Raw genomic sequence first — 13025 nt, 5'->3', positions numbered from 1 at the left:
TGTCCTCCTCCAGGGTGTGTTTTGTGAGCTCCATCTCAGGGTTGTTGCGCGGCTTCCTCGAGGCTCTGTGCGGAAGCAGCTTCACCCCAGCGCCGGGAGATTGGGGTTTAACCCATAGGGAGCTCCTGGTTCCCTTTGGGCGGCACTGGGCTCTGAGCCCCCTGTGGCTGTGCCCCCAAGTGATGGGTGGATCCCTGCTATAGCTGCATGGGAGGCGATGCTTTGGGGTTTGCAGCTGGGTGGAGAAATGCTCTTTGCCATCCACCCCTGTGCAACACCATCCCAAAGCAAGCCCCCGAGGCTCTGCCTTGCAAGGCTGCAATCTGCACAGCAGGAGAGAGTCCTGCAGGCCAGCAGCAGCACAAGGGTGAAACTGGGCTCTGTCAGCACAGTGAGGGGTTGGGAGCAGAGCCTGGAGCCAGTTTGTGCTGGGGGAACTGATGGCAATGGGGCTCAGACATGGCAAGATGGGATTTTGGTGTCTGGGGGATTGAGTTGGAGTTGGCTCCCACTGACCTCAGAGTGCCCCCAGATGACAGGGTGGAGCAGGGAGCTCGGGGCAGGTTTGGGTGCACGTGTTCTGCTTCCACCTGCATCCATCAACCAGCGCTCCAGGGCTCTGTGTGCCGTGGGGTCACCAATCCTCAGCCTCCGCCGCAGGAAGTCCCGGAGCTGTCACACAGGTGGGAACGCCGGAGAGCAGGAATTTCTCTCTGGCTGCAGCTCCCATCAGCTGATACTTCTGACAAAACACTTGGCTGCTCCACTCCCCCCTTGGCAGCCCCTGGGCTGCAGCTTGCAGCGCTGCCTTAGACTTGCACCGAGCTCCGCTGTGCTCTGTGCCGTCCTCTCCGGCTCAGGGCTGTCCATACGTGGGGCTCAGGGGGTGCCCCGATGTCGGACTCACTGCTCAACCACTCCTGGCCGTCGTTCTCCAAGCGCTGGAAGAAGCGGTGGTCCTTTAAACGAGGTAACAGCGCGTGTGTGGGGAGAGAGGGCTGAGCCGAGCGGGGCGGAGGGGACAGCAGGGAGCTCGGGGTCCCCCCAGCGCCGGTGCCCACTGCTCCTCTCTGCGGGGACGCTGCTTACGTGTCAGTTTCTGCCGATCCTTCCGCTGCGGATCCTTCTCAAGGCACGTCAATGCCTTTGTGCGCTGGCTAATGGGTTAAATATCAGTCTTCTGGTTTTGTAATAAATACGTTTTGTTGCTGCCAGCGAGCTGGAGGTCCCAGAGCCTTCAGGCAGCTGTCTGCGTGCTGCCGGCCGAGGGCTGAGCCTCGTGTTGTGTGCTCAGAGTTTGGTGTCCCAGGAGATGTTGGGCAAAATGCTCTTTCAGCCTCAGAATGGACTGAGGAGCCTTGGGCCAGGTCATGGAGGCTTTTGGGATGGGAAATCCAGTGGTCGTGTGAGCTGGCCTCATTGCTGCACAGAGCTGCAACTTGAAAAGGGAGAGGGGAGAGCCCCAGAACAAGAGATGTTCATGATCCCAGAGGAGCTGGACACTGCCGTTCTCACTGCAAACTTTGCCCTAGGCCCAACACTTTTGGGTACAGTTATCTGTGTGGCATTAGAGCTTGAGACACACATCACTGCTTTTCTCTCCAAACTGCCTGGTTTGGAGCAGGAGCAGCCCCCAGCCCTGCACTGGGGCACTCCACACCGTGCTGGGCTCACTGCAAAGGCTCAACCAGGCTCCCTGTGCAAAATACATCAGCCTCAGTGCCCACAAGTACCGACCGCTCTGAGGAGCATCCCCAGCACAGCTGTCCTGAGCTCAATGCGTGGGCAGTACTGTGCCCAGGAGGGGATCGGGGGCTGCGAACCCCTCTCAGCCCTGCTGAGCCCCCCTAGCTGCCTCCCCAGTCGCTTGGCCCCGCGTGCCCGGAGCACCAGGTCCCAAAGGTAGCGATAAGGCTGCTTGCTGTGCAGCCTGCTGCAGCATTGGACAGCTTATCTTCTCCCCTCCTTCAGCCCCGGTCGCATGAGCCAATCCCCACCTCTGCCAGCACACGATGAGCTGGGGCCCGGCGCGGGCAAAGTGCTGCGCTTTATCCGATTTTGGCACAGTGAGCTCAGCACTTCTTTGCAGTTCAACACCGCTCTCGTTCTGATCATCCCGTGGGGCTGTGCTGGGCCAGCGGGGCAGAGCCAGGGGGACCAAATGCTGCTCTGTTCCTATCTGTGATGCCTTCAGAGCTTAGCAGCAGCCTCTATCCCCATTTGCTGGGAAATGCCCAGCTTTGTTCTGCTTTCTTCTTCCTTCTGGACTCAGCTGTTGGGTCCCACTGTCCCAGTGGCACCAAACACCCCAAGACTCTCTCAGACTGCTGCGTGCTGGGGATGCTGGCCGCCACTTCCTTCCTCCCCAGGCAGAAGCCCAGCATCTCCATGTTCTGCAAAGTCCAGCCTAGCACTGCCCCACTCATGTGCAACGCTTCGTCCCCAGCTCTGCCCTGGGAATTCCTCTGGTGAAGCTGCTCCCTGCAGCAATAACCTTTTATGGTTCCTGGCCAGAGGCGAATTAAGCAACTGCAATACCTAATCTGCTTAATGTTCCCCTACACCAAACAGCGTGTGCTCTTGGAAGTGTCATTTTGTCATCTCATCTCCAGCTTCAGCAGAGGAAACATGAAGACAGGTGCCTGGCTGTGCCGGGGAGCTGCAGGGCCATTCCCCAAGCACCTTGCGGTAGCAAGATGGAGCAGCATCCTTCCAACAGCCAGGCAGGGCCTTGGGGTGTGCCCTTCCTGCTGGTAGAGGGGTGACCACGTCCATCTCAGACACAGGGATGCTCCCAGCTCCTGTATGCTCCTTCCTTGTTCACCTTGCTATAACCTGATGCTTGAAAATGTGTTTTCCCAAAGAGCCCCTCCACCGGATCCCTGTGCCCAAGCGTTGGCTCCCTGCACGGTGGCAGCCCAGGGTCACCAACGGAGGACCTAAATGCAAGGAGCCAGAATCCAACGTGGCTCTCACACATTGCCTAAAATGGTGTCCCCAGTGCCGCAGCCACGTGCCGGTGCCCAACGGTCCCTGTGCTGCACTCACTGCCACTGGCTGCAAACCTGATTTATCGTGTGTTGAACAGCAGTGTCTGAAGTGCCCGGGGGGGGGGGGGAAATGTGTGTGGAGCTGTGGGGGGCATCAACTGCAGGGCACATCACAGCCAAAGCCAGAGCTCTGCACGGCACAGGGAATATTTTCCAGGCCTCCGAGGAGCTGACTCTGATCCAGGGACCCACTTCAGAGCTGCAGGATGGAGCCTGGTGTGGAGCCAGCTTTGGCACGGCCGCGACCCACCCTGCAGGAAAACACCCCTTTGTTTCAGCTCAACCCGCAGGGCTCTGGCCTCTGTCAGGCTGAGCACTCACCAGCTCTCACAGCTCCATCTCTGCTTTTCCAGGCCTTGCTCCTCTCTCTGAGGCTGCAAGGGACTGTGACGGCAGGCAGCCTCCTCCTGCTTCCCTCCTTGTGCTTCTAGAGAAGAAACATTTGTCCTCACCCCCTCACACCTCCCAGTCCTCTGGTTGCTCCCCTTGATCAGCTTACCCCTGTCTCAATCCCAGCCCATTTCTGGGTTCAACAGCTTTTGCCACCCACCGATGCCTTTGGCTGCTCAGCTTCCCTGGGGGCTGTGTCAGAACGTGCACTGCTTGGCCAGCACTCTGATTTTTGGTTGCCATCTGAAGAGGGGAAATCAGAAAGTGATGATAACGCTCACTGGGTGACCCTTAACCAGCCTTACAGCTAAGGCGCCCTTAATTAAAACAAGGCCTTACTGGGCTGTTTTCTCTGCTGTACGACTTAAAGCCCCTTTAAAGAGCTGCACACGTTTGAACGCACGAACACTGCTTCACACAGAACAGCTGGTGCCTGCAGACCCAAACCTCCAGCTTCTCCCTGGCGCTCGCTGCCTTCTGGGCTCTGGCACCATGCACTCCTTACTTGCAGGCTGCATCATGCAGCATTAAAGCTTGCAGGAGAATGCATGGTTTCTTGTTAGGATCTTCGTCACATTAACATTTTTACAATTCACTTTCCTGCAGTACGTTGGGTTTCTAGCAGTTTCATGCATTTCTGTTCCTACTGGATAGATGCGGTCACTCACAACCTCTCGCTGTTTTCCCCACGCTTTCAGCCCTGCACTGCAGCCGGCAGCCTGGCCTCTTTCCACTCCCCTCAGCTGTGTGCATCTCAGAAGAATAAAAGGCCTCCATGAGTCATATGCAATGGTTCAGATGGTGGCGAAGGTTTACACTGTGTCTCGCTGCATAGGAATGTGCTGCAGTCAGCTGGGCGATGTTCTGCGCCGCGCACTGAGGCCAGACCGTGGTTTTGTTTCTCAATGAGCACTGGATGCTGTGCACACACTCAGCTCACACCCACCCAGTGCTGGGAACGTCCACGTGGAGAGGAACGAGCCGCCATCGGGAGAGCCGTGCTTTTCCACTGCTGCAGAGATGTGGCACTTGGGGATGGGGGTCAGAGGCTCGGTGGGGATGGGCCGATGCTTGGGCTTGATCTTAGATGTCTTTTCCAATCTTAATGATTCTATGATTCACTGGTGCCTGAAGTCCTCCCATCCTACCGCCCACGGGTATCCTTGAGAGCACAAGGAACAAGGGGGCAGAGGGCTTTGTCCGATGCCACCCCTCTGTGCAGGGCCGACCCTGGCCATCCCATGGCACACTGTGATCCTCTGTGTCTTGCAGGATCTGACTGCAAGCCGTGCTTACGGGAGCTCGCTGACCGCAGTCCCTCTGCTTTGGAGTACCACAGCCCCAAGCGTTTCCTCCCATCCCTGATTGCTGAGGATGACACCTTGTTCACCAGCATGGCCGAAGAAAAGGCAAGTGTCCTCTTTCCTTCCACTACCACCATGCAGGGCAGCAGCTGGGCTTAGCAAACTGAGGGGTCAGTGCCATATTCAGCAGGGTCTGTGATGGAGTAGGGATGGGAGAAAGGAGTACTGACCCAAGCTAACTAGGGATACAAGGTTATAGTGCTCCTGTTGCTGAGCATTAGTGGGAATGAGGCATGGAGAGGTGTTAGGGTGGAAGCAACCTTCGTAGGTCCCTGGAGCAAGCTCAGCGGGTGGGTATGGGACAGGTCCATGCAGAAGAGCAGCCCCAGCATGGGAAGTGCCCCTTGGCAGGAGGTATGTGAGCATCTCGGATGGACTCTGTGCTCAGCATGAGCCTTTGTGCCTTTGCAGGAGGACTCATCTTCCACAGAGCTGGACGTCCCAGCAGCAGACTTACACAGCAGCACAGAGGATCTCCTCTCAGACTCCGCTCTGCACGGCACAGAGTATTACAAAGACCTGGGGCTTCTGAGCCCACCAGATAACAAAACAGTGCCAGAGATGGCAGCACGGCCAGAAGCTGCCCCCCAGGCTGCATCTGCCATTTGCTTATCAGAGGAGAGATCAGGGGCTCTGGGAAAAATGTCTGTGGATGTTGCTTTTTCCAATCCCATCTCCTGCTCGGTGCGTTACGGTGAGGCCGACTGCCACTTTCTGAACAAAGCTGCCAGCACTGTTGAATGTCCTGCGGAGGAAGATGAAGCTTCGGACCTTCAGGAGGCCTCGGAGTCCTTCCCCACGTTGGTGAGATCCATGTCTACCTCTAGGAGGCACAGCTGGGAGAGCCCCTTGTCACCTGTGGACTGCAAGCGCAGGTAACAGCCCATGAGGGGACATTTGGGGCATTACCACAGGATGGTGCTGCCTGAGGTGGAGTTAGAGCACTGCTGCTGCGTGATTTCCTGCCCCAAAGCAGCTGTGTGCTCACTGCCTGTGTTGGGTGCGATGGGGAAGGACAGAGATTGTGCAGCAGGGAGCTTTTATATCTCTTGGCAATAGGAAAATCTCTTGTCCTGGTCTTGGGCCCAGGACCTCCCTTCTGGGGAAAGCTTGTTTCTGGCTGGAGGGGGCTCCTGAACAGCACAGCTGCCCTGATAGCCTTCAGCCTCTGGCTCAGAGGGATCTTTGCTCACTCCAGTGGATAAAGAGAGGCAGCACCTTTCTCTTGTTATCATAGAATCATAGAATGGCTTTGGTCAGAGGGGACCTTAGGTATCATCTGGATCCAACCATGTGCCGTGTGCTGGTTGTATCCCACCAGATCAGGCTGCCCAGGGCCCCATCCAGCCTGGCCCTGAACACCTCCAGGAATGGGGCACACACAGCTCTCTGTGCAACCTGTGCCAGGGCCTCACCACTCTGTCCCCCTGCCCTCCATGGCTGCAGAAGAGGGTGAATGTGTGGCCTGATGCTGAGCTGGGAGTGGTTTCCAGGCCTGGTATCACTGCCGTGCTCCATGCCTGCAGTGTTCTGCTTTGGGTTCCTGCATGCACGTTCACCCTGCTGACAAATCTATTGATCCTTCTGCTGGCTGGGAGCTAGGTGCAAGCCAGCAATGACTATTTATATCTCTCCTCCTTATAAGGTACCCTAAAATTATCTCAGCCCGAAATCTTGGCAGTCCTTTATCAAGCTCTGTCTTTGGTTCTCAGACCCATTGTTGGGCCATGTGCCGGGGATCATTCACAGTTTACAGAGCAACAGGCACACGAGTAGTGGTGGCACAGAGCAGCCGTCTGCGTCAGTGTCCTCAGTCAGTGATGAAGCATGTGTGAGTGGAGGGGCAGGGAACGGGAACGTGCCCTGCTGTTCTCTAAGCAAATGCTTCCTGAAGCCTGGCAGTGGGAGCAAAGCAGCAGCGAGCTGCAGGCAGAACCTGCTGCAGAGAGTAAGATTTTCCACCAACCCCTACCCACCATTCTGTACCTACACTGCTGGCATTGCAGCAGCATTCGGTGTCCAGGAAGCCGTGGGGTGCTGGGGGGTTGCCCTGCCCCTCGTTTCCCAGAAGAGGGTTTATTTTCCCTTCCTCAAAGCTGGGACCAGAGGGTCAGGATTTACGACATGACGCCACGCTGGTGAGTCGACAAACAACAACATCTGCCATTTCTAAATGCCATGGTGCACTGCAGCCAGTGGGGCAGCAGCTCTTACAAGGGTGAGACAGCTGTGGAGTCCCAGGAGCTGCTGAACATCCCGGCATGGGACATCCCAGGTGACTGAGGAGCTCATGGACCAGCTGAGGGCAGCCAGACAAAATGCTTTTGTTTTCTCAGTGTCCAAGCTGACTCTTCCCGGCATTCCCCCTCCCATATGCTTGCTGTGGTGGCCCTCCTTGGCTTATCTGTAGGCCTTTTAGGACTGCCAGGACACGGCAGGGCTGTGCTGTGCCTGTCACTATGGGATGGCCTTCTAAGCTGGCTTCTTACTCTCTGCTGATTTAGGTTCAGCTTGGATACCACAGAGACAGGCAGTGATCCAGAGCAGGAGGAGGCGGAGAAAGGGAGCGGGTCCTGCGCACAGCCTCGTGTGTCCCTGCAGCTGCCCGGGGGGAAGCAGGGAGCCTGGAGCAGCAGTGCGGGCAGCATGGTGATCAAAGTGCAGATAGAGCCACTGCGACCCGGCGGCACGGCCAGCCTGGGCTCAGGGGAGGCGGTGAGTGTGCGAGGGGGGGCAGCGCTGCTGGGTGGGCACACAGGGTGGGGGGCTGTGGGAAGGCAGGGGTGACTGCTGGCACTTGGCATGGGAGCCCCATTCCCTGCCTTGCACCTTGCCGGCTGTGCCCTTATGGAAGCTCTCTTGGTGCACAAAGGACCAAAGATGTCCGTGACTTTTTACTACTCTAGGAACGTGTCGGTGATGGGAAGAGACTGAGGCCACTGTCCATCCCTTCAGCCTGCAAGGCTGCCTCCCCCCAGGCACCCTGTGTTTTCAACACTTCTCTTTCAGCCGTGGAAGGTTTGTACAGACTACACGAATAGCTTCCAATGAATTCAGCTTATCTGTGATTGAGCTATAAAACCAGAGATGCAGCCTCTGCAAGTCTAGACAGCCTCTGCCCTTCTCTTCCATGTGGTCCCCAGAAGCACCCAGATGAAGTCAAGCTGACTTGGAGTCTGATCTCAGTTCAGAGCAGTCTAAGCACAGATATGTCCCCAGTGACTCATTGCCATGTATTGGTCATTCCCCACTTACACAAGTCAATGACAGTATCCTAGGAACGAATGTAGAGAATTGTCCAGAAGTAAGTGGAAGAAAAGCCATGCAGGGAGGCTGGAGGGTCTCTGGGTGGTGCCAGCCCCCATCACCTAGCTGCAAGCAGGAATTCAGTGTAATGCAGACTGGAGAAGGAAGGTGTGATACAGAAAACCAGGGTGTCTGCTGAGAGTGTTTTCTGTTCCAGGTGTTGAACCCCCTGCTCTGGAGATGCTGGAGAAGGACCATGTGTCCCCAGACCAAGTGTAGGTATTGTCAGTCCTGGCTGTTTTGAGATGACAGATTTTTGTGTGCATCTGAGATACTGGAGATCCATCAACAAGCCATAAGGAAGATCCCACTCTATGCTGGGGCACAGCTCAGTAGCTGGTTGTAGAACAGTGCTTGTTTCTTTGTGGGATGCAGAATTTCTTTGCAAGGAAATTTTCTAATTTTTTTATTTTCTTCTGCTCTATCCCTCATAGGCTAATAGTACAGCAGGTTCTTCAGGAGCTGAAACAGTATCACGGGTGAGTGTGTCTGGTAGAGAGATTTGGGCAGGGAGGTCACTGTTCTACCTGGGATCTACCCTCAGATGAGGTGCAGAGCGCAGTGGTCAAGCAGGGAGGGTATCAGAATCACCATATCCTTCCAGTGAAGCCAGGCAGGATTTGCATGAATATGTAGCACTTCACATACCTCTTCTGTATCTGCCCATCTCCAAAGATCTGCTCTTGTGTCTTTTGCTGTGTGTCTGATGTCTTCTCCATGAACAGGGCGAAAAAGAGAGCTTGTGTGCAAGAAGGCAGTGATTCTTCCCAGCAGAATCTCACCTGGTTTGAGTTCCTGTCTAACGAGTAAGTGAGGTGGGCAGGAATCCACACGCTTTGCATCCATGGAGCAGACTCTTATTTTTAGCCCCTCTTCATCAAAGCTCTTCTGCTCTACTAATGGTGCACACGGAATATTGGTGTCTGCCACGGCTGACTGCCTGGACTGGGGCCCCACTGTGCATGGCTCCAACCAAAACCAGAGCTGGACAGAATCCAAAGGCTCATGTCCTTGTTTTCAAGAATGACGGACGTTAAACCAGGTCTTCCAGGGGGTGGAGAGCCCAGGGATGGGGTGCTAAGGCAATCCTGATAAACTTCATCAGCGATCTCCTTGAACTGTGCTTGGCCAGTTATCTTCTCCTTAGGTAAGATGGTTTTGGTCTTTTTCAGAAATGAGGACAGTGGAAAGAGTGAGAAAGCAGAGAAAGGCACGAAGGTGATGCGACGCCTGAGTTCCCTGCGGAGCCGTGTCACCGGGTCCTGGCAGAAGGATAAGGTGAGGGAGAGACGCACTGCTCTGCTCTGCGCCAGGCTCCTCCCGCTTGGTTTTACCAACAAACTGTGAGCAGTGCAAGGTGTAACGGAGCTGTTGTTCTCTCCTTCCAGGGTAAGAACAAAGAGCAATCAAAAGAGAAGGAGAAAGAAACAAAGGAGCCAAAAGAGAGTTGGAAAGAGGTCAATCGGCACCAGCTTGTGCCAGGGGTTTTCTCCAGTGGCACCAGCTGCTCGCTGTGTGCCAAACCTCTCGGGAATAAAAGTGGTCTGCAGTGCCTGAGTGAGTATGGCTGTCGCTGCTGCTCTGACCCAGCCTGGCTGTCACCCGCTCCCCATCCCCCCCTTGGCAGGACACCGATTCCCCGCTTCAGTCAGCCTCATGGGTTTCATGGGTTGCTTCACTTTTCTGCCTGGCTCCATTCACCCACCCTGCTGCTTGGCCTGGCTTGGTTATTCTCCAGTCTAAATGATCACTAAATCCTGCTGGGCGATATTTTATCCTTGTTATCTTTGGCCACCTGATCATTTCCTACCCCTTTACCCAAAGGAGGCTTCTAGGTCAACTTCAACAAGCTGTTTTTTCACAAAGCTCTATTTTGCCCCTGCTGCCTGGGTGAAGCTGCTTTTTAGGCTTTTTTAACTAATGCAGTGATGAGACAGCTCAGCACCTACCCTGGGTTTGTGCATAAGGATTCCTGGAGCACCCAAGCCCTTAACAACTAACACAGCAGTTCAGTTGGGACCCCCGGGATCCGCATGGATGCTGCTTTTCAGATGCATGCAGTGCACAAGAATGGCAGCTGTGCCTTTGCAGGCACGCATAGGAAAATGTCTTCTCACTGCTTTTCCTTGGGCCTTTCTGCACGGCGTTGGCTCATAGACAAACTCTGTCCTCAGGGCACTGAAGAACATTTTAATTCCTAAGGGGTTGCCTGTGGGTAGATTAAATCTTTTGGAAATGAGAGAATTGCTCTCTTTCTCCACCCTGTATCCTCCAGTAATTCTCACGCTCAAGTGAAGAACTCTCAGAGGCTCTTAAGGTCAGTACAACCTTCCTGGGGCAGAAGCTCTGGCTGCCCTTGGGCACGTGTCGTGAGAAACTCTCCCTCCAGGGCAGAGGAGAACTGAAAAGGACCACGGGCCATTAGTGAACATTTTAGAGGCATCACAGCAGAAAGTAGAAAGGAAGGAGCTGAGAAAGAGGAAGCGCTTTGTGTTTTGTGGACATTTTAGAAGGGACTCAAGCATTTGAGAAGAATGCTTTGCTCTTCCTGCCTGAGGAACCCCTTAGTGGAGGCTCTGTTAGCAGTGCTGCATGCTGCATTACCAGAAATACCTGAATCTGAGCAGCTGCAGATAGTCCTTGCTCTGTGCTGCAGCAAGAGCTTGGAGCTGCAATTTGTCTGCTCTGGGGAACTCAGGGGTCACTGCCAGGGTGAATGACCCTTCTCTCAACAGCAGTTTTGGAGCTCTGTGATCTCAGGGGTTGGAGCTATCTGTCTAAATGGCAGTGTGGCTTGGCATCGTAAGTGCGTGGGGACTGGAGATCGGTTATATTGACCTTTACCTTGTTTCTTAGACTTACCATGAGGTATCCGTGTTCTTGAGTGTTATTAACATTCAGCAGAAAAACTCCATGGTGATAGAAGAACTGCTCTGTGTTTGGGACAATGACATTTCTTTTGGCTTTCTGCGTTGCTCGGGGATTACGCTGCTTAAGCTAACGAGGGTGGCTGGGCAGCAGAGCTCATTTTCGTGCGCTCCCCTTGTGGTGGCTTGAACTCAGACTGAGCAATTGTGTGGAGTTCTGCGATGCTCATAACAATTAACGGCCTGTCTGTGGCCAGATCTGGGTAGAGGACTTGTTGCAAGACAGCTGTTAGACTGAGAGTGCCTATATTTGGATTACGTTGGGCTGAAATCTTTGCAAGCTGCTGCTGGGCAGCAGAGTTGATGGCTCATATCTCCAGTTGCTGTGACTGCAGCTGGAGCAGTGAGTGGTCTCCTGAGGAGTCACTGATAGGGCTCTGAAGAACAGAATGTGGGCCACCGTGCAGCTGGAGTGCTGCTCCTGTCCTTCAGACGTGAGAGCCGCTCGGTCAGTGCTGAGCTGCAGCTGCTGCCAGAACCTCGGGATGTTTCCCCATCCCTCTGCTTTGGCTCGCAGCCACCTCCTGGCCCACCTCTCGGTCAGGTGCTCTTGTTTACGTGATCGCCGTGGTATTTTTAACTGCAGCACCACCGTGTGGTGGAAAGCGAGCCGGGCTCCAAGAGAGAAAATAGAAGAAAAACTAACAAAGAAAGGGCTGGGCTGAAGGCAGGGAGAGGAAGGCTGGAACGGGCTGCATAAATCATAGCAAAGATCACCATTCTTCTGCTAGAAACGGGCACGCAAGCTATGGAGAAGGCAGGCAGCCTGGGTGCCTGTGTGTGGGGTCACCTGCTTACCTCTACATCCCAGTTCCTCCCTTCTGCCCTCACGCTGCAGCACAAAGCCTCCCGGTGCAGGTGGGAGCTCCAGGTTCATGTCTCCCAGACGTGCTGTCAGGACTCTGGCAGGGAGGAAGAACAAAGAGCAGTGTTTATGGTAACTGGGATCTCAACAGCTGTGGCCACCCAAACTTTGCTGTTGTATAAACTTTGAGATGAGAGCCTCTGGGTTTATTGTTCACCTGGAAATGAAGAAAGCTCCTTTTGAGCCTCAGCTGTCAAGGGTAGAAAAGGTTCTGTGCCTAAATTAATCCCTTCTTATAAACATGCTTCCAGTGTTTATGCGATGGCAGTTAGATGGATCCCAGGAAAGCCCTGGCAGGAGGGAGCTCTGTGAGCAGGCTGTGCCATGGAGGGGAGCCAAGGGCGTGATGGCAGAATTGCTTCCCTCCCAGTGACCTGAGCTTGAGCACTGGGGTAAAGGTGGGACGTCTGTGACTTCTTCCACTGAGAGTTACATCTTCATGACCTTATGGGAAAGGTGCCTCAGTCCTCTTTGTCAAGGTCAGATCAACTGTCTTCTTATAAAGCAAACCTAAGACTGCTGCTGAAGTGGCTTGGTAGGTTTCGGTCAGGCCAGCTCTTGGCCTGGGCTTGAAATGCAGCATGTGAAATTCAGCTCTCACATTGCACTTGTACCTACATGCTTCTGCTTTTACAATTCCCAGTGCAACATCAATAGGCCAGTAAGGGAAGGGGAGGTTTTCCTTACAATCAGGAGGATGTCGATTTTCTGCTGTGAGATTTCTGCTCACAGCCTACACAGAGCTCTGGGAAATCTAAAAAGCAGCAGGCAAACTTAAACCTCACATTTCTGGAAAGAAACACAACTGCCAAAAAGCTTCTGTTCTGGAGAAGAGGAAGTTTGGTTGCTGTAACATGATGACAGCGATAAATGGACTGGGAGTCCTGCTTAGAATGAGTGACTACTGACAGGAGTCCAAATAAAACAGGCAAAACCAGAGTGACTGTGATAGGCAGTGGGTTAATGTAGTCACAAGGCAACAAAGTGGGATCTAGGGCAACTGTGAAAGTGGTCTGTGGGGCTGGTTTCAGTGGAAAACAGCCAGGAATCTGCAATGTACAGCCAGCCCTGCTGAATACTCACAGCAACTGCCGAGGTTTGAGAAAAGGAAGCTGAAAAAATA

General features: G+C 54.3%; 1 protein-coding gene across 1 annotated transcript in view; it reads left to right on the top strand.

Moving 5' to 3' along the window:
- Positions 1-894: 894 nt before the first annotated feature.
- Positions 895-13025, top strand: part of ARHGEF18 (Rho/Rac guanine nucleotide exchange factor 18) — a gene marked incomplete at both ends in the record, with an annotated part of 37016 nt that continues 24885 nt past the window's right edge. The window contains 10 exons of the mRNA XM_079546692.1: positions 895-970; positions 4713-4849; positions 5216-5679; positions 7309-7519; positions 7711-7822; positions 8268-8325; positions 8545-8589; positions 8836-8916; positions 9283-9388; positions 9499-9667. Coding sequence (XP_079402818.1) covers positions 895-970; positions 4713-4849; positions 5216-5679; positions 7309-7519; positions 7711-7822; positions 8268-8325; positions 8545-8589; positions 8836-8916; positions 9283-9388; positions 9499-9667 — 1459 coding nt within the window. The remainder of the gene's footprint in view (positions 971-4712; positions 4850-5215; positions 5680-7308; positions 7520-7710; positions 7823-8267; positions 8326-8544; positions 8590-8835; positions 8917-9282; positions 9389-9498; positions 9668-13025) is intronic.

The sequence above is a fragment of the Tetrao urogallus genome, assembly GCF_951394365.1.
Source record: "Tetrao urogallus genome assembly, chromosome: 25".
Classification (NCBI taxonomy): Eukaryota; Metazoa; Chordata; class Aves; order Galliformes; family Phasianidae; genus Tetrao; species Tetrao urogallus.
Note: the sequence above shows the minus strand (reverse complement) of the source record. Positions and strands in the feature narration are given on the sequence as shown.